Here is a 22,601-nt window from a genome sequence, read left to right on the forward strand (position 1 = left end):
ACCCTTGACCATTATGTAACTCTCTCTCATCTGTAACATCTCTGATCGAAGGAGAAACTAGTGCAGGAAGAGGAACATTTTCACTTATAATCTTCTCTGATATCTCAAAATCTGATAAGTTCTTGTACTCGTCAAAAATCACATCTCTAGACCTTACGACTTTTTTCTTCACTGGATCCCATAATCTGTACACAAACTCTGTATCTCCATAATTCAGAAAAATACATGAAACTGTCATCTCATCAAGCTTTTGTCTATGCTCCTTAAGTACATGTATAAATGCCTTGTAGCTAAATACCTTCAATGAGAATAACTAACGTCCTTCCCAGACCATACTCTCTAAGGAATATCAAAATCTAAAGGAGATGATGAGGATCGATTCATCAAGTAACAGGCAGTGTAGAGTGCTTCACCCTAAAATGATTTTGGTAAATTAGCCATTTTTAACATGCATCTGACCTTTTCAAAGAGAGTCCTGTTTGTTCTTTCGGCTACGCCATTATGTTGAGGAGTAACAGACACTGTTTTCTCATGTCTAATTCCAAGCTGTAGGCAGTAATTCTCAAACTCCTTTGAAGTGTATTCACCACCATTGTCACTACGAAGACACTTTAAGGAAGTTTCTTTCCCTCTTTCCACCATGACATGAAATTGTTTAAAATACTAAAGAATCTGGTCTTTTGTTTTCAACACAAACACCCAAACCTTTTGTGAAGCATCATCAATAAAAGTAAAAAAATATCTACTATCTCCTAAGATTTCCACATCAATGTGACCACACACATTAGAGTAAACTAATTCAAAAACATTCTTTTTCTTTTCAGATGAGCTAGTAAAAAAAATTCTATGTTGTTTACCATACACACAATAATCACAAGGGTTTAAACTCATACCTTTTGCAAAGGGAATAAGGGACTTTTTTACCAAAATCTGCAACCCCTTCTCACTCATGTGATCTAGCCTCTTATGCCACAAGTCTGGTGAAATATCATCTTCAGCTACATTCAATGCACTTATAATAATATTCATCTGAGTCTTGTAAAGTGTATGACACAATTTGCTTCTAGCAACCACAATTAAACTTTAGTGAGTTTTCATTTTCTACCACCAAATAGATTGTAATAACCATCTAAATCAAGAGCATTTGTAGAAATTAGATTAAGACGTAAATCTAGTATATGACACACGTTCTTCAGAGTCAACGTGCAACCAACATTTATCTACACACAAATATCACCAATACTCACAATGTCGTGGTAGCTGGTATTATCCATCTTTATTCTGCAAAAATTCCCTACTTTGTAATAGTAAAGACATCTCTTCTGGGTGTAGCATGATAGGATGCTGTAAAATCAACAACTCATTCAATATCAGAATCAGTGACGTGGCTATGATTCTCAACAAATGAAAGTACAATTAGTTTTTCATTGTCATCAGCTATAGTTACAGTAGTGTTCTGATCATCTATTTTTTTCTGATTTTTCTCACTTTTATGTTCCTTTTTCTAAATCTTGTAATTTCTTTTCATATGTCCCTCTTTGTCGCAATGATAACAACTGAACTTATCTTTCACTTGTGATATATCTCTAGATTTATAGCACCCCTTAGGACCTCTACTTTTACTTCTACCCCTGCTATCTATTATTGTAATAAGTGTCTGTGAAGTCTGAATACCTATATATTTTCTTCTAAGCTCTTCATTGTGTAGTATCTATTACCACAGGTAAAGACAAAATACCATCTGGAGTAAAATTGCTGAGAGACACTACTAAGGTTTTCTAACTATCTGGCACAAGAGCTTAAGAACAATAATGCCAACAGTTCATCATCTAGAGCAATTTTTATGGTGTTTAACTCATTTATCAACTCTTAAAATTTACTCAAGTATTCTACAAGTGATTGTCAATCTCTCAACTTAAGATTAACAAGCTTTCTAATAATAAAAATCTTATTCCGAGCATCTTTTCTCTCATACATATTTTTCAATTTGTTCCACAAAACTAGTGGATGGTCTAACGAGATGAATGGAAGTGATTGATATGGGAGCTCCTTTAAGTGTTCCAGTCGGCGAAGCGACTCTAGGACGAATTTTTAACATGCTTGGAGAGCTAGTTGATAATTTAGGCCCTGTAGATGCTCGCACAACATCTCCTATTCATAAATCTGCGTCTGCCTTTATACAATTAGATACAAAATTATCTATTTTCGAAACAGGAATTAAAGTAGTAGATCTTTTAGCCTCTTATCGTCGTGGAGGAAAGATTGGACTATTCGGGGGAGCTGAAATGGGTAAAATAGTACTCATTATGGAATTGATCAATAACATTGCCAAAGCTCATGGGGGTGTATCCGTATTTGGCGGAGTAGGCGAACGTACTCGTGAAGGAAATGATCTTTACATGGAAATGAAAGAAAACTAGAACCACCATGATTCAATAAAACCTTCAATTCAAAGTCCAAAGATTCCCTAAGTAAGAACCCTTGGATGATCACTTATTCAATGAATAGAATAGATATAATGACTTAAAAAAGAAAGTACAAAGAGGCATTTGTCCTTTGTGCATTTACTTTTTTATTTATATAATGGTAGACACTATTATCCACCCACTATCATATAGTTCCTACAATCTTTCTATGCATATTCTCTTAGTCATCATCTAATTTTCTCATTGGTTTAGTAGTTCCTAAGTTAATCAGATCATATAAATCCCTACAATAAAGAAGATCCTCCTTGAGTTAAGCCTAAAACTTGGATTTCCTTTTGATTCTTCAAGCCTATTAACCTTACTTGGGCCTTAAAATTCCTTTGGACAAACTTAGCCTATTCCCAGGAATAATCCCATTTAGGAAAACATTCAAGGATGAAATTACTTTTCTGTTTTGGGCATTCTTCATGGATGCAAGATTGTACCTTTGGAACTAATTATGGGCTATCATCAAGTGAATATACTAAAAGATTAGTGGGAGTAAAATTTGTTTTATTGTCTTATATGTGGATGTCATTTTACTTGCAAGTAATGATAAAAGAATGTCATATGAGGTTAAACAATTTCTCTCTAAAAATATTGATATAGAAGATATGGGTGATGCGTCCTATATTGTAGGCATTAAGATTCATAAAGATAGAAATCGATGTATTTTAGGTTTGTCTCAAGAAATCTATATTAACAAAACTTTAGAGAGATTTTGGATGAAAAATGTTTCATGAAGTATAGCTTCTATTGTGAAGGGTGATAAGTTCAGTTTTAACCAATGCTTGAAGAATAATTTAGAGAGGGAACAAATGAAGAAAATTTCATATGCTTCTATTGTTGGAAACCTAACGTATTCTCAGGTTTGCACAAGACCTGACATTGCATTTGCTATTAGAATCTTAAGAAGATATCAGAATAATCTAGGTATTGACCACTAGAGAGCTACAAATAAAGTTTTGAGATATCTTCAAAGAACAAATGTTTACATGCTTAAGTATAGACGAACTGATAACTTGGAGGTGATTGTCTACTCTGATTCTAACTTCACTAGCAATGTTAATTCATGAAGATTAACATCAAGATACATTTTTATGTTTGCTAGTGGAACTATATCCTAGAGTAGCACTAAGTAGACCTTGATTGTTACTTCCACTATGGAGGCTGAGTTTGTTTTATGTTTTAAAGTATGGTTAAAGAGTTTTATTTATGGGATTAGAATCATTGATTCAATTTCTAGGCCAATGAAAATGAATTGCGACAATTCAGTTGTTGTCTTCTTGGCTAAAAATAACAAATGTGGTAGTTAAAATAAACACATCAACATTAAGTATTTAACCATAAGAGAACGTGTTAAAAATAAAAAAGTGGTCATATAGCATGTTATAACTGAATTGATGATAATTGATCCTTTCACCATTGAAATTTAAGGATCAAGAAATCAAGATAAGACCTGGTTCCACTATTTAAATTTCGTTATGAGAACAAATGTTAATGAAACTCTATTATTTGTGATGTCTCATTTTGGAATTCTTGTGTACATATTTATTTGTTTATTTTAAGAAATATCGTTAAAGTTTAGACCTATAATAAATATAAGGTTTATTCATTAAGTAATAATGGGCAAAATTAAAGACGTAAAATGCATAGTGATATGTGGAAGATAATACTCATTTTTTAGAGGATTTATCGCCAGGATTCATATATTTTCCTTCTTTTCTTAGGAGAATAGATTCATAACATTTGAGTATTATTAATGAAATATATGGACCAAGCAGGAGAATGTAAGTTATTTTTCCTTTTATGGTCTGTGTAAGTAACTCAAATCCATAAATATTTCATTAAGTACTTTCGTTACATTTCCTTAATGAGAAAAATATTATACAATTAAGTATTTCCATTACAGTTTTAATGACGAGACGTTACAAAATTGAATCGCCCATTAATTATACATAATGTTTTTTATGGAAAAACGTCTATAAATAAAAGTGGTGTTTGTTGGGTCCCTAAGCATAGAAAATCTTCTTCAGTACATTGCTCTATCGTGTGAAGTTCTTAAGTGCTTAGAAGAATCCAATATAGAGAGGAAAAACAGGCCAACTATTCAAAGTAATGGTGAGACGTATTTATCGATCTTATGCTTATGCTAATTATCACTATAATTTTGTCATTTAAATATGTTAGAATGTTTAGATGACTAACAAACGTGTCTTTTATTATAAAATGTGTTATCCCTAATATCATAGGAAAGTACATTATGTATCCAAGTAGCCATGATATCACTACACCGCGTTCAATGTTTCCTTTGTGGATTTGTTGGATCTTTTGGTTCTACTAGGGCTCCATATATGAAACTTAGTTTGTTTTGTATGCTCAACGCATGTTGCATGGATCTTGCTCAAGTGTAGTAATTGATTCCATCAAACAACTAATAGACTAATACTACGATTAAGTTTAAAGGTTTGATGGATCTAGATTCATCTTTTCTAGAGTCCTAGGGTTTTGATATGTGTTGGTTTTGTACGAAATTAGACTTTCAATTGCTAACATGCTTTTGAGAGTTCTGACTTTTCAAACTCTTTTTTTTTATTTTTGGTTTAGATCATCAATCAATCGAAACAATGACTCCCTTTCTTTTTTTTTTCTCAGTTTTATGTTAGTCCAATCCAAACAAATCTCCTATTTTTTCTAAGTTTAGATCAATCTGGTCAAAACAGTGAGTTTAGGTTAAGCCAATATCTCATTGGATTTTTGCTATGGTACCATGTAATAATTCCAACTATCATTTTGTAAATGTATAATAAAATGATATTTTCTTTGTAGAAATCTTCTATCATGTATTATATTCAAATATTGAATAAAGAAAAGCAAGCAAGTATATTTAGCTCCGTTATAAACCCACTCATCGCCCTGTCCCTTAAGAAAAACCTTTTTTAGGGTTTTTTGCACCTGTCAGCTGAAAGGAAAGAAAAAAAAAAGATAAAAGGAAGAGTTAGGCTTTTGGTGAAAAAGGGTTTTTATACCCTAGTCAGTTGGGTGTAAGAACACCTGAGATGCACCACAATATAATCCACACATGTTTAATGAAACAGGTGTTGTGACCTAGGGCACTCATGGATGTGGGCTTAAATAAACTAGGCTTGGGCTCACAAGTGTTTGATGCTCATCAACACAATAGAGTTCGCATCTTTGTAGAGGCATGTAGTTGGCAGAATCATTAGGTGCTATCATCTTACCACTCGGTTGCCTACACGTACATCCTTCTAAAGCTCTACTTCGTTCCCTTCTCCCATTCATTTATGATGACGAATTCTTTTTTCCTTCCACTTTTTCTTTCATTATCTCATGAAATTGGTCTTACACCTTATAATAACCTATAGATGATCCAAAAGATATAGTTGGAACTATAAGCAAGTTAAAGGAAGAATTGTTTATCGGCTAGTGCCCCTTTATGGTGATTCTCATTTTTCTTCACTAAAAACAAAAGAATAAAGCCTTAATTTCTCTCTATAGTTTATACTACTTTTCTCTGTTTAATCTTCAATGCATCTTTCTTTCTTCTCTTTCTAATCTTTTGTCTAAAGAGTGGATTTAAAGAGTAAAGTTTCAATTTATTTTTTTTAATTTTAATTTTTGCTTTTTAATTTGTAATTAATTTCAATTTTAATTTTGTTTTATAATTTTCTTTTTCTTTTCATTTTGAAATTGCAAGAAGAGAAGAAAGAATAATATGTTGAAAAAGTGTGTATTTCACATAGATACAACAATTTTTTTCGCCAAACATAAAGTAACCCAATTTTTAGTTTTTTTTTCATTTAAAACATAATGAAGTTAACTTTTGGAAAAAAATAAAAATTCAGCAATAATTTGCTATGAATAAAAAATTTAGGACTAAAATAAAAAAAATTAAAAATTCGAAAACCAAAATGTTTAACTTGCCCTAAGAACATTGTTTCTAAGAAAATAAAATTTACGAATAATATTTAATATATAATTTATACGCACATAAAATATTGCAGAACAGCTACAAAGCTAATTCTTTTCTATTTTTTTATTTTAATTATTATCACATTTTTAAGTTGGCCCAGAAAGACGTGTTCATGGATCTTCATCCGTGTCGGCCCATGAGCCGATCAAGAGCGATTGCAAGGCCGAGCCTGCCCACGTAATTCAGAGCAAGGCAAAAGAGCCATTTGACGACCAGATGAGGATAGAGATGGCCCACCGCGCAGCCCCATTTGTATGCTATCCTGCTTCGGTGTACATTGAGATTTCAGTGGTGGGGGAGCGACAAGGGTTTTTTTTATCCATCTTCAACTAGCTCTCTTAGCTCTCCATCTATCGATTCATCCCATCAAGCTCGTTGATTTGCGGTATTAGAAAATTCGATAATATCTCTCCAGATTTTCATTTCATTGTTATCTCTGTCGTACTCTATCGATCAAATTCTAGGTTATTGGGTTTTTGGGGTTATCGGATTTTTTCTTGCCTTTTTTTGCTTTGTTTTTTTCTCGATATCTTGGTTCTTAATGAGTCACTTATATATATATATATATATTTTTTTTGTTGGATTCAGCTTTCTTCATGGCTTCGAATTCTCAGAAGGATCTCCCTGCTGGTAAGTTTTCTTCTCCACCGGCTTTCACTGATTCTCTATATGCCCTTTCATTTCATTTCTAGGTCTACCTAGCTTTATAATCAGGTTTATTTCTATGCTTTTTGTACTCCTGGGTATTATTTTGTGTGTTCTATCGGTTACTGTTATATCCTCTTGTACCTAGGTATTTGCTTATAGTGATCAGAGTTGTGCTCGCATGAAAATTATTCTAGCACTGGTTCTATCCGTCATTGTTAAGTAATTAGACTCCTTAAGAGAGTCAACAACATATTTCGGGTTTGGATTTTTTAAATTGACGATAATGACTTCGTCCATCTGAGTAAAATGGTGGTTAATAGCAAGTTGATTTATACTCTTTTCTTATAGTAATAATTTGAAAAACTATTCAGGCCTCAGGTGGTATTCCTTGCGATTTCCTGAGTGGTCTTTTCTTGATTTATCCCTTTACCTTACGCAAATTTAATCATATGCGTTACAAGTATTGGGATCTGTACTCTGTGCATCCATCCAAGATGTAAAGCATATCAAATGGTAGCTTCTGTTTGGAAACAACAAACAATGAAATTTCAATTTTTTTTTTCTGTGGATGAATTGAACAATTATTTCATCAAACAAATGAATTTTAATATTTCAAAGAAGTCATGGACTTTCACAGAATTTAAATGAACCACTACTTTTGACAAGCCAAGATAAAATTGCAAAATGCATTTCAAGCATATTTTCTCAAAACTCTCAGGATCACTTCAAATTTCACCACAGTTGGTAGGATTTGAATTTCATTTTCTTAATTTCATATGGAATTCAAATTCTTTGGTTAGTTGTAATGTTAAAATGGATTTGCAAATGAATTGCACAAATTCTTTTCTGTGGCATTCACCTTTTCCAAACATAGCTTTAGGGATTTTTCATGCCATGATTTCAGGGGTTTGTTTCATTTTTTTAGTGATTATTAATTTGTTATGACCATTTCAGGGAATACAATATGAAGTGTCCACTTGTATATTTTCATCTGAGTTTCAATTTTCTCTTTCAATTTAATTGTTGATTGGAAGTAATAAGATGACAAGTTGTTTCTCATAAGTACTTTATATTTCTTAGATGAGAAAACAAGTGCAGCTGATAAGAATAGTTCAAAACCAGAGGCATCCTCAGGAGAGTCACAGTCAGGATCTAGAAGATCTCCCACTTCACCAGGAGCTGGATTTGCCCCCAATCCATTTGATTTTTCAGCTATGACTGGCCTGCTTAATGTATGTGGTTTTATGCCCTTCTTATTTAGATCCAGTAGTAGCACTATTTTCTGTCGGTGTCAGTGTGTTACTTTCTTTTTCTCTCTAGAAATAGCATTTTCTTACTTCAACCAACCAACCATACCATATGATTATTCATTTTTATCTATTTGGCTTCATCATTCCTGCCTTTGGTATGTCTTCTATTTTGAAATTAGACTCTCATTTCACTTCGAATCTATGCAAGGTCTGTTGGAATTTCAATTCTGTTCTAGCTTTCAGTATTACATGGGTTTTTATTTGGCCAAAATAGGCAAAATACCTATATAGTATTTGAAAATGTTCAAAATAAACTCTTGTACAAAAATTCTATGTTTAATGAAGTCCTATTACTTTTGGAATTTATTCAAATTGACCCTCACTGTTATGGAAAACTAGATGATGGGTAAATAAAAGTGAACACCATCTGAGTTGTTGACGTGGCCACACAAATTTTTTGCTTTAGTTTTTCTTTTTCATGTTTAATCTTTGATCTTTTTGTTTTCCTTTTTTCTTCTTTTTCCTTTCTTCTTTTCCTAACCTTTTCTCTCTCCTCTGCTATTACCTAAAACCTCCATTACTAAGAAACTCTCAAACTCGAACTAATCCAGCCATTACCAGGAACCTCCCTTCATTGAACAACCTCATCCCCTTCATCAGATCCAAAACCCCACCCAATTTCTCCTTTCATCATATCTACTCCCTCCAGAGCTGCTTTCTCCTCCATCATCCAAAACCATCTCATACCACACCACCATTGCAAAAACTATCTCAACCAGGCTGCTACTCCACCGCTGTCGTCACCCAACCTCATCAAGAAACCTTACGCAAGCAAGGAGGTCAACAACACATGATATTTGATCTACCTCAGGGATAAAACCATAATCATTTACCATGGAGTTGAATCATTCTTTTAATAAAGCAATTTGTATCTCCTCACACCTGTTTTCTGTGCAGCCAATGATCGTCACATTAAACACCACTTCATCCGTCATTGGCATTAGTGCGCCGTCTTGGCGCACACAGACAACATTGTTGTTCGAGAATGTATGCATGAGTTATGATCTCTTCGAAAGGCCTTTGTTAGAGAAGTCAACTCTTGGTTTATTGACGACATGGAGGTGGGACTTGAGGGCCGGTTAAATCGGTTATGCGTGGAGTTCTTATAAGTAGAGTTTAAGTAGGATTTCTTGATCATGGCTTCTCAAGATTAGGTTCTCTTTGATACACTCTCTTTTGCCCATCTAAATTTTGTCTTTCTTTTGTTTTATCATATCACCATCATTAGCCACAACAACAAAAGTTGGAGGTGCAATTTGTGGTGGAGAAATGTTAAAGGAAGTGATTGTGAGGTTTACTTGACAAGTGTTAAGAGTATTAGGGCTGATCTACATATGATAATTATGTAGAGGCTAAGAAGGTTTATGATTATTTGTGGCTTGAACATTTTAATTAGAGTAGTTGGCAATGAGCTTTAGGCCTAGGAATTAGGGAGGTAAGGGTGTGATGGAGATCTGGATAGTGAATAGATGCTTGCAAGTATCAATTGAAACAGTAGATATAGGAGTTGAAGTATTGCGTGGTGTTGGGGTGGAAGTATTAGAGTTGTTGAATGTGTGGAAGGAAGAAGAGAGAGGAAAATCCTTCTTGGTTACTTTTTTTTTGAAAGAAAAAGTTAAAATATATTAAAATGGCACCAAAAGGGGTACTGCCCGTATACATAGGAATTTACAGAGATGTAAGGTATCAATGACATCCCCAAAATCTTCATATCTAATGATGTCATGCCCCAATATAAAAGACCCAAAATATTTAAACCACCTTCTTGGTTCCTGCATTTGGAATTTATAAACTCAATGGAAGTGGATGAAAGATGCTTAACAGGTTCATGAGCTTGCAACAAATGTTCAGTTAAACATTTTGATATTTAAACAATGATATGTTTGATGGTAAGTTTCAAAAAAGGCTTACACAAAATTATCTTACCAGAGGCTAACACAAAATTGCAACATGTTGCATCTGCCATGGTGCAGGTCCACGGTTTGAGGCTTAACTGTGGTATACGTTGAGCAGTGAAGAGATATGTGCTCCGGTGATGGTAGGGTCTATCACAGCCGTTTGATTTGTTTGACGAGTTTGAGCGCATCTGAGGTCTCTTTTTATAATGTGGGTTAAGACATTTTCTCTCTCTCTAACTTTCTCTCTCCATAAAAGTTCTCTCTACCTCCTCCGCCTGTTGGGCCTCAGGTCGGCCGTTCTTGGTCATCTAGAACGTCAATTCTAAGTAATGAGTACACTCGGAAGTAGGTATCTAGCTATAGAAAGTAAATCCTACGATTTGGTATGTGAAGGAAGGAAGTTGGAAAGCCTACAAAAGCCTACAAAAGCCTACAAATAACTAAAAATGGACGTGGATTTAGACATTTGATTTTTCTTGACAAAGAAGAGTTCGTGTGGTTCGTTGATGCTATTGAGGAGTACTGGTGGAGAAAAAGACCAGGGACATGGGCAAAGCATTTGGTGAAGGACAAATATGAGTTATGGTTCTCCTTCGGTAAGAATAGAAGAGGAGAATATTCAGGGCTAACAGTAAATTGGAGTAGTAAAGTGAAGAGGATTTTTTTCCTTGGGGGTCTACAAGGGAAGGGATGGTGGAAGCTGTTGGTAGCTGTCTTTGAACTTGTGAATAGACCAGTCAAAAACCCTAGTTGTGGTGCAAGGAGTGGGCGCAAGGTCAAGAAGCCTTCCATCGTTAAGATGGGTCAGTTGGAAAAACCGTGGCAACTGTCTTTTCCATGCCCACACTGTAATGACCTATTTCATGTTTCATTGGAAGGAGGTGCTCCTAAATCCTACACGGCGACGTTGCGCTTGACTGAAGGCGTTGTGAAATAGGTAGGGCAGAGGAAACTTGGTGGGTTGTCGAGTCGGGCTGGCCCGAGAGCCCAATTTTAGAATGACATGTCATAATCGGCTTGTTCAAACGGGCCAAAATAAAAAGAAGATTGGACCAGGTATGATCCCAAAGTACATTTGGAAGGAAAAGGAAAAGTGGTTGGCAAGCCCAGTAATAAAAGATGACATTATAACTTACCCCGACCCGGTTAGGAGCTTCAACCCTATTAGGGGTGAATGCTTGGGAAAAAAGATTGGTAACTCTCCTAGGTAAGCTGATCCATGTGCCAAGGAAGGAATGATAGAGCTGGAGAAAGCGACCGAAGAGGAATTTAGGAGGGTGATTGATTCAAATCATTCAAGTGTGGGAGACGAAGATGAGATGGTCTTTGTGTTTTCTTCAATGGAATAAATTGATAGTGAAGGTAGGTTCGGCCAGATAGTCAACACGAAGAAGAGAAGCTATCGAATATGGAATTGGTGGTTGTTGACGAAGAAGCTCATGCACTCGCATCAAAGTATGATAGCGAAATTGAGGAGATCCTCAAGATAAGTCTAGAAGGGGTGAATATTTCAACGAAGCAAGTGGACTACTGCTCATGGTGTGTGACTAACAACGTACAAAAATTCAGCAAACATATGGGTGTTTCGTTTGAAGGTATGGAACATTTGACTTTCTTATTTTTCTCTGAAATTGAAAAAAGAAAAATTTTAAAGAAAAAATCGGGTGTGAATATCAGAGAAAGGAAGAAGCAGAATGGGGGTGTTTCGAGGGAGTTAAATAGACTTGAGTCCACAATTAACTATGAGAACAAGAGCAAAGGAGGGAAGATCGAGGGTGGGGTGAAGATGATTGACCAATGATAGGAAAAATAATTTCTTGGAATGTCCGTGGTGTAAATGAAAGGGGCAAAAGATTAATTATTCGGGGATGTCGTAATAAATGGAGCCCTACTGTGATCTGTCTACAAGAAACGAAAATGGAAGATTAGTGAGATTATTAAAAGCATTTGGGGTATCAAGGATAGGGGTGGCAGGCCAATGGGATGGTTGGTGGGCTGATTATTATGTGGAGGGAGGATCATGTTCAGTGCATGGATGTTGATAAAGAGAGAGTGTACTTTGTCTTGTACATTTAAAAACAGAAAAGGAGATTTTACCTGGATGTTCACTGGTGTGTATTGCAGGGGCAATAGAATTGAAAAAGATGTACTGTGGAGTGAGCTGGAGGAATACAGAACAAAATGGGATGGGAACTAGGTAAATGGTGATGATTTTAATATGATTATGAGAAGGGAGGAAAGAAATAGTGACAATTTTTTGGCAAAGGAAGCTAGTGAGTTCAAAGAGAGGATGGATAGAGTAGGAGTTGTTGACCTTCCATTATCTAAAGGGTCGTGGACTTGGTCTAACAAAAAATGCAGTTCGAGGATTGATAAGTTCTTTGTGTCTGTTAATTTGATGGTGGAACTGGTTGGACTTAGTCATAAAATGTTATCCAGACTCATTTCTGATCATTTCCCTATCTGTATTGAGGCTGAAGGGATCAAATGGGGCCTTACTCCTTTCCGGTTGGATAACAAATGGTTGGGGAAGGAAAATTTCTGGACTTTTGTGAAAAAAATCTGGAAGAATATTGAGATTGAGGGTTGTGCCAGTTATAGAGTTGCTCAGAAATTAAGAATCCTCAAAAACGAAATCACAGTCTGGTTAAAAGAGGTTTTGAAGAAAGATAGAGCTGGGTTTGATTAGATTATGGCAGAAATCAGTGATTTGGATTGGAAAGAAAGTACTGCGGGTTTAGATGATGTTGACTGAGGCAAGAGATGTAAACTGAAGTATGATTTGGCCAAATACTTGATGGACGAGGAATCCATGTGGAGGCAGAGATGTAGAGAAAAATGGCTGGCTGATGATGACAGAAACACACGATATTTTCATGCTATGGCTTCTTACAGGCGTAGGTGCAACTATATTGAGGAGGTTAGAGTGGGTAAAGACCAAAATTCATGGTAATACAGAGTTAAGGGAAGCAGCCAGGGCTTATTTTTCAAATTTGTACATAGAAAAGTTTGAGATCAGACTCAAACTGGACGACTTGTTTTCACATGTTTATCTGTAGCAAATAAACAGATGCTTGAAGTTGATTTTACTAAGGAGGAAGTTCTATCCGGATTGAAATCGTGCAGTGGTAATAAAGCACCTGATCCAGACAGTTTTAATATGAAATTCCTTCAATCTTTTTGGTATCTCTTAAAAGATGAGATAATGTGTATTTTCAAGGAGTTGCACTCGTCTGGAAAATTTGTCTAGTCTTGAACTCAACCTTTATCATCCTCATTCCAAAAAAGAGTGGTGCTAATGACTTCAATGATTTTCGGCTTATAAGTTTGGTTGGATGTATTTACAAATTAATCGCTAAGGTTTTGGCTAGGAGACTTGCTAATGTATTGGGGGAGATTATTGGTGGATGTCAACACGCCTTTGTGGGTGGGAGGCAGATCTTAGATGCTGTCATGGCTGCAAATGAGTCTATTGATGATTTACTAACCAATAATAAGGAGGAATTAGTATGCAAGCTTGATATGGAGAAGGCTTATGATCACATAAATTAGAATTTTGTTGGTTACACACTTGATAGAATGGGTTTTGGCTTGAAATGGAGGAAGTGGATGAGATCCTGTGTTATAACAACATCTTTTGCGCTTTTAATTAATGGGGGCCTCTCAAATTTCTTCACTGCCTCTAGGGTTTTAAGGCAAGGGGACCCGCTTTCTGCTCTCCTTTTTATAATCTTTATGGAATCTGTTAATGGATTACTTAATAGGGTGAATGAATTGCTGCTCCTGCGGGGTGTTTCGGTGGGGAAGGGGGAAAAAGTATTGTTGTTACTCATCTCTTCTTTTAGGATGACACTTTAATATTTTGCAACCCTGATATGAGGAATCTTCTTCATTTGAAATGTGTTCTTTTATGCTTTCAAGTGGTTTCTGGACTCAAGATTAATCTCAATAAATTTGAATTAACTAGAATTGGTGATGATGGTGATGTGTGGCCTTTTGCAAAAAAATTGGGATGTAAGGAAGTAAACTTTCAATTCAAATATCTTGGGGTTCCGTTAGGGGCCAAGTACAAAGATCAATCTACTTGGGAACCGGTTATCAACATGTTTGAGAAGAGATTAGCTGGTTGGAAGAGAGGTTTTCTTTCAGAAGGTGGGAGATATACTTTAATTAAGAGTACTTTGGCAAATCTACCAATCTACTATTTATCTACAATTACTATTCCCGTGAAGGTGGCTAAAATATTGGAATCTATTCAGCGTAATTTCCTTTTGGGTGATGGTGATGATGGTCATAAATACCATTTAGTTAATTGGGATGACATCAAAGGCGACGGATCATTGATGCCAGATAGGGAGAGTATTTGGTGAACAGCAAGAAACTCAAAATTCCTATTCCTCATGGGCATGGTCTTTGGCGGAAAATTGTGATGCTATGGCATTCTTTCCGACAATGCATTCAACGGAAAGTTGGTAGAGGCAATCTAATTAATTTTTGGGAGGATGATTGGGCTGGTGATGGGAGCTTAAGGAGTAGATTTCCCAGGATGTACAACCTTTCAAAAAATAGAGATATGAATGTTGAGAATGCATACCAGGTCTGTTATGGTATCATTGTGTGGTCTGTTTATTCAAAGAGAAACTTAAATGATTGGGAAGTGGATGAATTTGAAGATTTGTTACAGCTGTTAGATTCTCAAAGGATTTCACAGGTGGATGATCAGATTGTCTGGAAATTGGACAAAAATGGCATCTTTCTGTTTCCTCTTATTGCCAGTACCTGTGTAAGAATTGTGCTGCTGACAGGACTGTTTTCCTAGCAAACATCATCTGGAAGACAAAAGTGCCGCCCCTCATGGCTTTTTTTTTTCCTTGGGAAGCATGCTGGAACAGAATTTTAACCATTAACAAATTGAAATCCAAAGGACAGGTCTTTTGTTGTCTTGTAGCTGAGGAAACGTGCAACCATCTGTTATTGTGGTGTCCAACAATCTATAGTTCATGGTGTACGATTTACGGATTTCATGTATCCTCTGACATTGGTAAAACCAACCCAAAAATCCGCATTTGCGGAGTCATAGCACAACATTACAAGAACTTTAGAATTAGTGGACAGTGATTGGGAATGATAATGTAGCAAGTTTAGGTATGACAAAGAACTATAATGTGACGAAATTGATCTCTTAGATGAGTTGAAGCAATGTTGTTCAGAGCCATCTGAGTTCAGAAAGTGGTAGCTTTATAATGAGGGAACCAAGTATAGCAGCCCTGAGGAGCTCGTCCTTGTATTTAGGTGTTGTATGATGACCAAATTCAGCATATCTGCATTTTACATTTTCTGTGAGGTTCATTAATATGCCTATTAATATGCCTTGAAAATGGGAACCATTTAAATCTTGATATACAGCAGGCCTTTGCAGAAGCCTGTACGTATGTTGGGGTTGCAGAACAGCTTACAGAAAAGTTGATTCTTTAGATCAGTTTGAGATTAAGATGGAAAATTATATTTTAGTTTCTCCTATTTCCATTAACAATGTGTTTTTGATTCAATTCATTTAGGATCCTAGCATTAAGGAACTGGCTGAACAGATAGCAAGAGATCCTTCATTCAACCAGATGGCAGAGCAACTGCAGAAAACCTTGCAAGGTGCAGCTGCTGAAGAGGAAGGTGTCCCTAATTTTGATCCACAACAATACTATGCCACCATGCGACAGGTTATGCAAAATCCTCAGTTTATGACTATGGCTGAGCGACTTGGTAATGCATTAATGCAGGTATACATGGTCTTTTTCTTGATTGAGGCTTTTTTTTGTGTTAGTTTATAGTTGGTCTCATCCAGTGAATTAACTTTTTGTTTACTTTTCTCAGGATCCATCCATGTCTAATATGCTTGAGAGCTTGGCAAATCCACAACACAAAGACCAGCTTGAGGAAAGAATGGCACGTATAAGAGAAGATCCATCTTTGAAACATATACTAGAAGAGATAGAGACTGGCGGTCCAGCTGCAATGATGAGGTATTATGTCAAACAAATAACTGTGACATTTTCGCTCTTGGATAATGTATGTGGATTCAGTTGCTATTCTGGTTGTAAGTTAGCCTTTTTGGCACAGGTACTGGAATGACAAAGAGGTGCTCACAAAGTTGGGTGAAGCAATGGGTCTTGCAGTTCCAGGTGATGCACCAATTCCTGCAGGAGCATCGGCCCAAGATGAAGCAGAAGAAGGGGAAAACGAGGACGAGTCTCCTGTTCATCACACAGCTAGTGTTGGCGATGTCGAGGTATGATATAATCGGCCTCGGTCGTCCTGAATGCTGGTTTGATCTGATGACTTGAATCTTAATTCATTTATTTGATTTATTGATTTATTGGATTCTTTTCTGAATTCTATTTTACAGCTAGGATTAAATGTTTGAAATGCTAGATTTGCTACTGCAACAACCTGATTTTTTGCTATTTGCGTTGTCCTTATTTTCAATTTTTTGGTTGAAATTTTTCTAGTTAAAAGTTCTATGACTCACTGCTTCTTCTAGAAGAAAAAAAGATTTATGACTCACTGCTTAACTTGGTCTATGGCATGTGAGTTATGCTTAGTTGTTACACTGATTTGCATTGCAATGCCATGTTAATTATACTTTTTTATTACTTCAAATATACACCAAAAGCATTTCATAACTTTAATTTCAATTTTAGATTAAGAGAAATTAACAATGATAGTTTCCAAAATTTACTATTAAGCACACACCATAAGATTTTCTGAAGTAATATCCTTCTGGGTAGGTGGCCCCTTTAACTGAAAGAGAACAGATGAAAAAAGGGATATAATTTAAAGCAAGTTTGTTACCATTGTTTCAAAGTAGGGCTAAATTAGCTTTTAGAGTTTAAAAGGAGAAACGGAACAAAGGGATAGAGATTGTTACATTCTTGTATTCTGGTGCAACATAATCTCTTTGGTCCTGATATGGGTACAAGAATCAGGAGACACTGCTTAACTTAGCTGTGGTATGTGGGGTAGGCTTAGTTGGTATGCTATTTGGATTGCAATACCTTGTGAATTGCACATTGGGATGGAAAGATCTTATTACTTCAATTATACACCAAAAACATTTCACTATTCTTTTATTTTAATAGATTAAGAGAAATTAGCTGTTATAATCTCTGATGATTTACCATTAAGCACTCACTTCAACATTTCTTATTCTGGGAGGCTGGCCTTGTTAAGCAAAATAGTAAGTGAAAATGGTAAGATAATTTAAAGCAAGGGCATTTCTATTGTTTCAAAGTTGGGCCAGTTTATTGTTAGAGATAAGTGGAGGAAACAACTGAAAGGAATAGAGATTGTTACATCCTTGTATCCTGACTGGTGAGCATCATAATTTTGTCTCCTATTGTTTTCCTTCTTCCTAATCATTGGTCTGCAGCTTCCTAATTCTGGTGCCCATTCAAAACCTCGTAATCACTGAAAGTTGAAAAACAGAAATTGGGTCACAAGCTTTTGAGATCTAAATTGCATAAACAAAAATGGGATCTCCACTTTCGGAGATTCAAATTGCATACCTTCACCTTCCAGACTGCAGACTATTGTGTTCTGGGATGCATGTCCCTAACCGTGGTACCAAGAGGGTGTAGCGAATTAGTTTACCATGGATTGATGAATGACATGACATAATGTTGCAATTGATCATTCATCATTGTGCACTGTGTTGGTTATTCATTGTCTCTCAGTTTTTTTTTTTTTTTTTTCTGTTCTTTTTACTGTCTTGTCTTCAATTATGATTTTTGGCCTCAACTACGAGTCTGAGAACAAGGCTCTACATTTCTTTTGAAATAAGAATAGTTTTATACCTTGATTTTGTGTCACCAAAATCCTTTAGTTGTGACTAATGTTAATGAAGAGAGGAAAATTTGAATTTCTTTCCCCAGTTAAGTAATCTGTGGTCAGTTTATTTGTATTTCCACAAAAGAAAAGTTCCTTTTCCACAATGTGTTCATTCTTCAAACTTTGCCATTGATCACACAATTATTTTATCTGATACAATTGCTATTGGTATGAAGAATGGGTTTATTTCGAAAAAAAGTAGTATGAAGAATGGGTATCTTGCTTGGTTATTATCTCACCTCTTATCTTTCACATTTTTTCAAAGCCCTACCTAATTAGTACTTTTCAGGCCTTCTGCGAGGATCTTTGGTTGGCTTTATCTTTTTGGTCAAAGACTGAAAGGTGCTTGAGTCATATTTTGCTAAAAACAGAAGTTGTACAGCGGTTGCACTCTTACAAGTGTTGAGCTTTTAGTCCAAAAAGAAGGTCCCACTATCAACTTCCTTTTGAGAGCCTTAAATGGAAAACTAAAAAAGTGCTTTTGACCGTCAGTTTTTACTAAAGTAGCACTGATCAAAATAAAGTGTCAACCATTACCTTTTCAAAACCAGATCCTCAACTAGTTGTCATTTTACAAAAACTTAACAAACAACTAGAACTTAATTTAAAAATTTTACGACTTAATAGAGTCTAACAGTTAGAAAACAAGGTCCTTTGTTTTTCAGCTTAAAGCACTATGAACCTAAAACTTGATGATAGTTAAAAGTCATATAGGCATAAAGCACAAAAAGATAAAGGTCATGCAAACACCCTCCAGAGGGAATATGATATCCATGTGAAACCTGGTCCTTCTTGAACTTAAATAAGATGGAGTTTGGGATTGCTAATTTCATGCTTATAAGCAGTTTTAAGCATTCGTGGTCATTTCCAAGCGATTTTAAGCATTCACGGTCTTTTTCACGTTTGGTAATATTAGAAACAAGGTGCTTTTTAAGTTCATGTAAGTGATTTATAAAAGGTAGAAGATAAGCAGCCTTAAGCTTTTTATATTGCTGTTTTTTATCTAACCAATTACTTAGTTATCTTCTAGATTCCCTCTTAAAGTAACAATATGTGAATAAATAATGTTTCATAAAATAGTCGCAACAAATATATATTTACTGATCTTTTTATAAAAAGTGATTGCTTATTTTTTACGATTAGCACTTTGTCCGGATGCATAACATTTCTTTAAATAAGAATTATGTGTTTCAAGTATGTTAAGTCACACTGTTTGAGTATATTTTTTCAACAATTCCAAACACCCTCTGATTGGATTTTTTTTTTTTAATTTTATAATTGTTTGTTTTTGGTTTCAACATATTTTGGAGGTGCTTTATCTATATTTAGCCGGATTCTAAAATTTGAGTTCTTTTCTTAATGAATTAGGGTTTGAAAAATGCACTAGCTGCTGGTGCTGATAAGGATGAGGAAGATTCAGAGGGAAGGACAGCATTGCATTTTGCATGTGGGTATGGTGAGGTATGATAATATCTTGAACCTCTTTATTTTGGGAGCTGTAATGATGAAGAGGCAGCTAATAAGTAGATAGAATATTGTGATTTTTGGTTTGTTTGATTAAGCTGCTTAAGAAATATCAAAGTTTTTCTTTTTTTATGTTTTTTGGACTAGGAAAGCATTTTTCTAAGAAATATTTTAAAGTTAATCCCGGAAGGTGTAGGTAGACATTCAATTCTAGCAGCATATTTAGCTGGCTAAATAGGAGGGGATGAACCTGAAAGGAACAGCTATTACATCTGTGACAGTATTCCTTTGTCTGGTTCACTGTGATCCTTGTCCACTCCTCTGTGTTGAACTGGTTTGATCTCCCAAAGAGTAGGTTTTGAAGAAGTATGAAAGGGGTTATTCCTTTTGTTTGCTCCTTCACAGATTCTGATCTCCGGAGGAAATCTATTGATTTAGAAAAAATTACGTGAAGAACAATAAGACTAGGAAATAGATTGATTGGGCAAGGATCTCTCTTGCTTTTATGACTGTTCGCACTTTACTGACCAAAATGGAAGAGCAGGTTTTCTGCCTGGGAGATTTGTGCAAATCTGCTTTCTAAAGGTGATAATCTCACGCTTGGAAATCTCCTATTTCGAATTTCCAGAGTCCCTCCCTTTTCTGTACTTTTGCTATTTATATGAGTATTTTGCAGTCATAGTTTTGGATAGGCAATTGATTCTTGAATGTTAAAGGTAAAGGATAATCGAGTTATTATCCTGGAGGGATAGATGCAAACAGGTTGCCGGAGGCTTTTGCTTGCAATGGTTAAAGTTTATGATCCAAGTCTAGATGAAAGGAATGTGGTGGTTGCTGAGCCTTGTTTTGTTATCCATTAAAGATGGTTTCCAGGCTCAGTAACTTGTCATTTTGGGGATTGTGGCAACTTAGTTATATCATGATATGAGTTTCCTGTCAAAGCATTGTGGGGCAAATATGGGGACCAGAGTTAGAATCTTTGAAAACTTCTTCCTTCTACTATAGGTTGTCAGATTCTTTCTCAGGAGAAGTTCATTCTATTAGAAAGGATTTCTGTCACGTCAGATTTAGTCTTCATCCCTATGAAGTGTTAGTTTATTGTGGAAATCCTGTCAACCTATTCCATGTTTGGATGATTTGTGTATGGAATATATCCACCTAGGCATTTGATTGTTGCTTTACCAGTCTCTGGTAAAGTGAATAAACTATTTAGAAATTTATTCATGAACAAGCTCAAAGTTGCATGTTCTGTTTAGGTGATCTGATACAGTTCAAGCCCATCTCTTGTTTTTTCGTGGGTGGTGTCTATTATCATCTGGGTTGCTTTCTTTTCCATTATACTAGAGATCACTGATTTAGAATTCCATGTATTTTGCCTAAAGCACACACAATTTCTGATGGTACTGATATTTTGAATCTCTTAATCTTCTCTCCTGTAAAAGATTTGTAAATTTTGTATATATTTCTCTGTTTTGGAGCCATTGGTGCTAGTGATCGAATGTCTTTCTCTGAGAAGAGGAAAAAATCATCTAGGAATTGTTTCCTGTTGATTCAAATGTTGTATGAGTGTGTCAGACAATGTTTTATCTGATGTTTGGTTAGGCCCGGAAATTATTCCAAAATGTTAGAAGATGACAAAAATTGGTCAGTTGTAGTGTTATAGGGAATTACTGTGAGAAAGTTGAAGCATGTTCACTTGCTTCAGATTTTTTTTGTTAGAAAATTGTCCTTGCAAATTTTCTTTAGTCGATGGTGGTTAGCTTATATTTTGAATTTCTTTTCAGGTGAAATGTGCTCAAATCCTTCTTGAGGCTGGAGCAAATGTTGATGCTGTGGACAAAAATAAAAACACTGCTCTTCACTATGCTGCTGGTTATGGCAGAAAAGACTGTGTTTCCCTTCTCCTGGATAACGGTGCCTCAGTGTAAGAAAAAAGCGAATGGATTAATGTTGGCCTCCTTTTGTACGTGTTTTATATGCTTAATTTCTTTATTTTTTTTCTTACTGTAGCACTCTGCAAAACATGGATGGTAAGACACCGAGTGATGTTGCCAAGCTCAACAATCAGCATGAAGTACTAAAGCTACTGGAGAAGGATGTCTTCCTGTAAGTTGGTGGGTGCTTTGGGGTCAGCATGTTGAACTATGTCATGTTATCGTAATTTCAGTGTGTGAAATTATATTTGATTTGATCAGCACAAGGTGGTTATAGCAAGTTGATGCGTTGCTTGTGCTGCCATCTTTTGTCTGTCTGGTTGATACGTTACACCAAGTCTTTTATAGTTAGAGCTTGAACAATTTCTTTGTCAGGATAATTTAAACATGTTGGGGGAAAAGTCTTCGTAGTACCAGATGTATTTCTGATTCTTTGTGTTTACTACTTGAAGTCATATCCTGGGAACATCCAAAAGTCCAATTGATGTTATTATTATATGCTTGCGATTCATTATCAGTGTAGTATTTATTGTTTATAACAAATGCACCTGTTTTCTTTTCTTTTTTTCTTTCTTTCTGGAACCTTTACGGTCATAAGTGGCGTTATTGTTACATTGCACCCTTATTTACTTTCCTTTTTAAAATACTTTTCTAGTGTTCTTGTATTTTCTCGGATAAATTTATAGACCTACTGTTTAGTTGGCTGTGTTTATTTTTAAATATCATTTGTTGTATAAGTATAATTAAGTGTTCTTTCTTTTGCTTTTATTGTTTATTATACGACATAGCCGTGTTGCATCACTTTTTTCTTCACATTTGTATTATTCAAACTTTTTTATCATTTTTTTTTTTTGGTATAGTAAAGGCTGTAAGCAGCACTGGTTTAAACTTCCGACTTTTTATCAACAAGGAAGCACATAATTATCGAGCTAATCTGTCTTTTTTTTTTTTTTAATATTTCGTTAGAATTTACTCTGAAAAGTTCGCGACACGTATCTTTTTTAGAT

The 22,601-nt window shown here is 35.4% G+C and overlaps 1 protein-coding gene and 1 non-coding gene across 3 annotated transcripts; both read left to right on the top strand.

The window, feature by feature from the left end:
* The first annotated feature begins 6,703 nt into the window (after positions 1 to 6,703).
* Positions 6,704 to 22,105, top strand: LOC110813636 (ankyrin repeat domain-containing protein 2B-like). Of its 2 annotated transcripts, none has more exons than XM_088221908.1 (9): positions 6,704 to 6,844; positions 7,048 to 7,089; positions 8,188 to 8,339; positions 15,874 to 16,089; positions 16,184 to 16,332; positions 16,430 to 16,598; positions 19,565 to 19,657; positions 21,445 to 21,584; positions 21,671 to 22,105. In XM_088221908.1, the coding sequence occupies exons 2-9, from the start codon at positions 7,056 to 7,058 to the stop codon at positions 21,768 to 21,770; spliced, it is 1,053 nt and encodes a 350-aa protein (XP_088078034.1). In that variant the 5' UTR covers positions 6,704 to 6,844; positions 7,048 to 7,055; the 3' UTR covers positions 21,771 to 22,105. The 2 variants fall into 2 exon arrangements, with proteins under 2 accessions (XP_088078034.1, XP_088078035.1); XM_088221909.1 differs by having other exon boundaries at positions 6,815 to 6,923.
* On the top strand, positions 10,425 to 10,511 carry LOC148253357 (small nucleolar RNA snoR114). The gene has a single exon (XR_015812977.1). It is a non-coding gene; the product is annotated as a small nucleolar RNA snoR114 (small nucleolar RNA).
* Positions 22,106 to 22,601: the final 496 nt, after the last annotated feature.

Source organism: Carica papaya, chromosome 6, assembly GCF_054855325.1.
Source record: "Carica papaya isolate Zhongbai chromosome 6, ASM5485532v1, whole genome shotgun sequence".
Classification (NCBI taxonomy): domain Eukaryota; kingdom Viridiplantae; phylum Streptophyta; class Magnoliopsida; order Brassicales; family Caricaceae; genus Carica; species Carica papaya.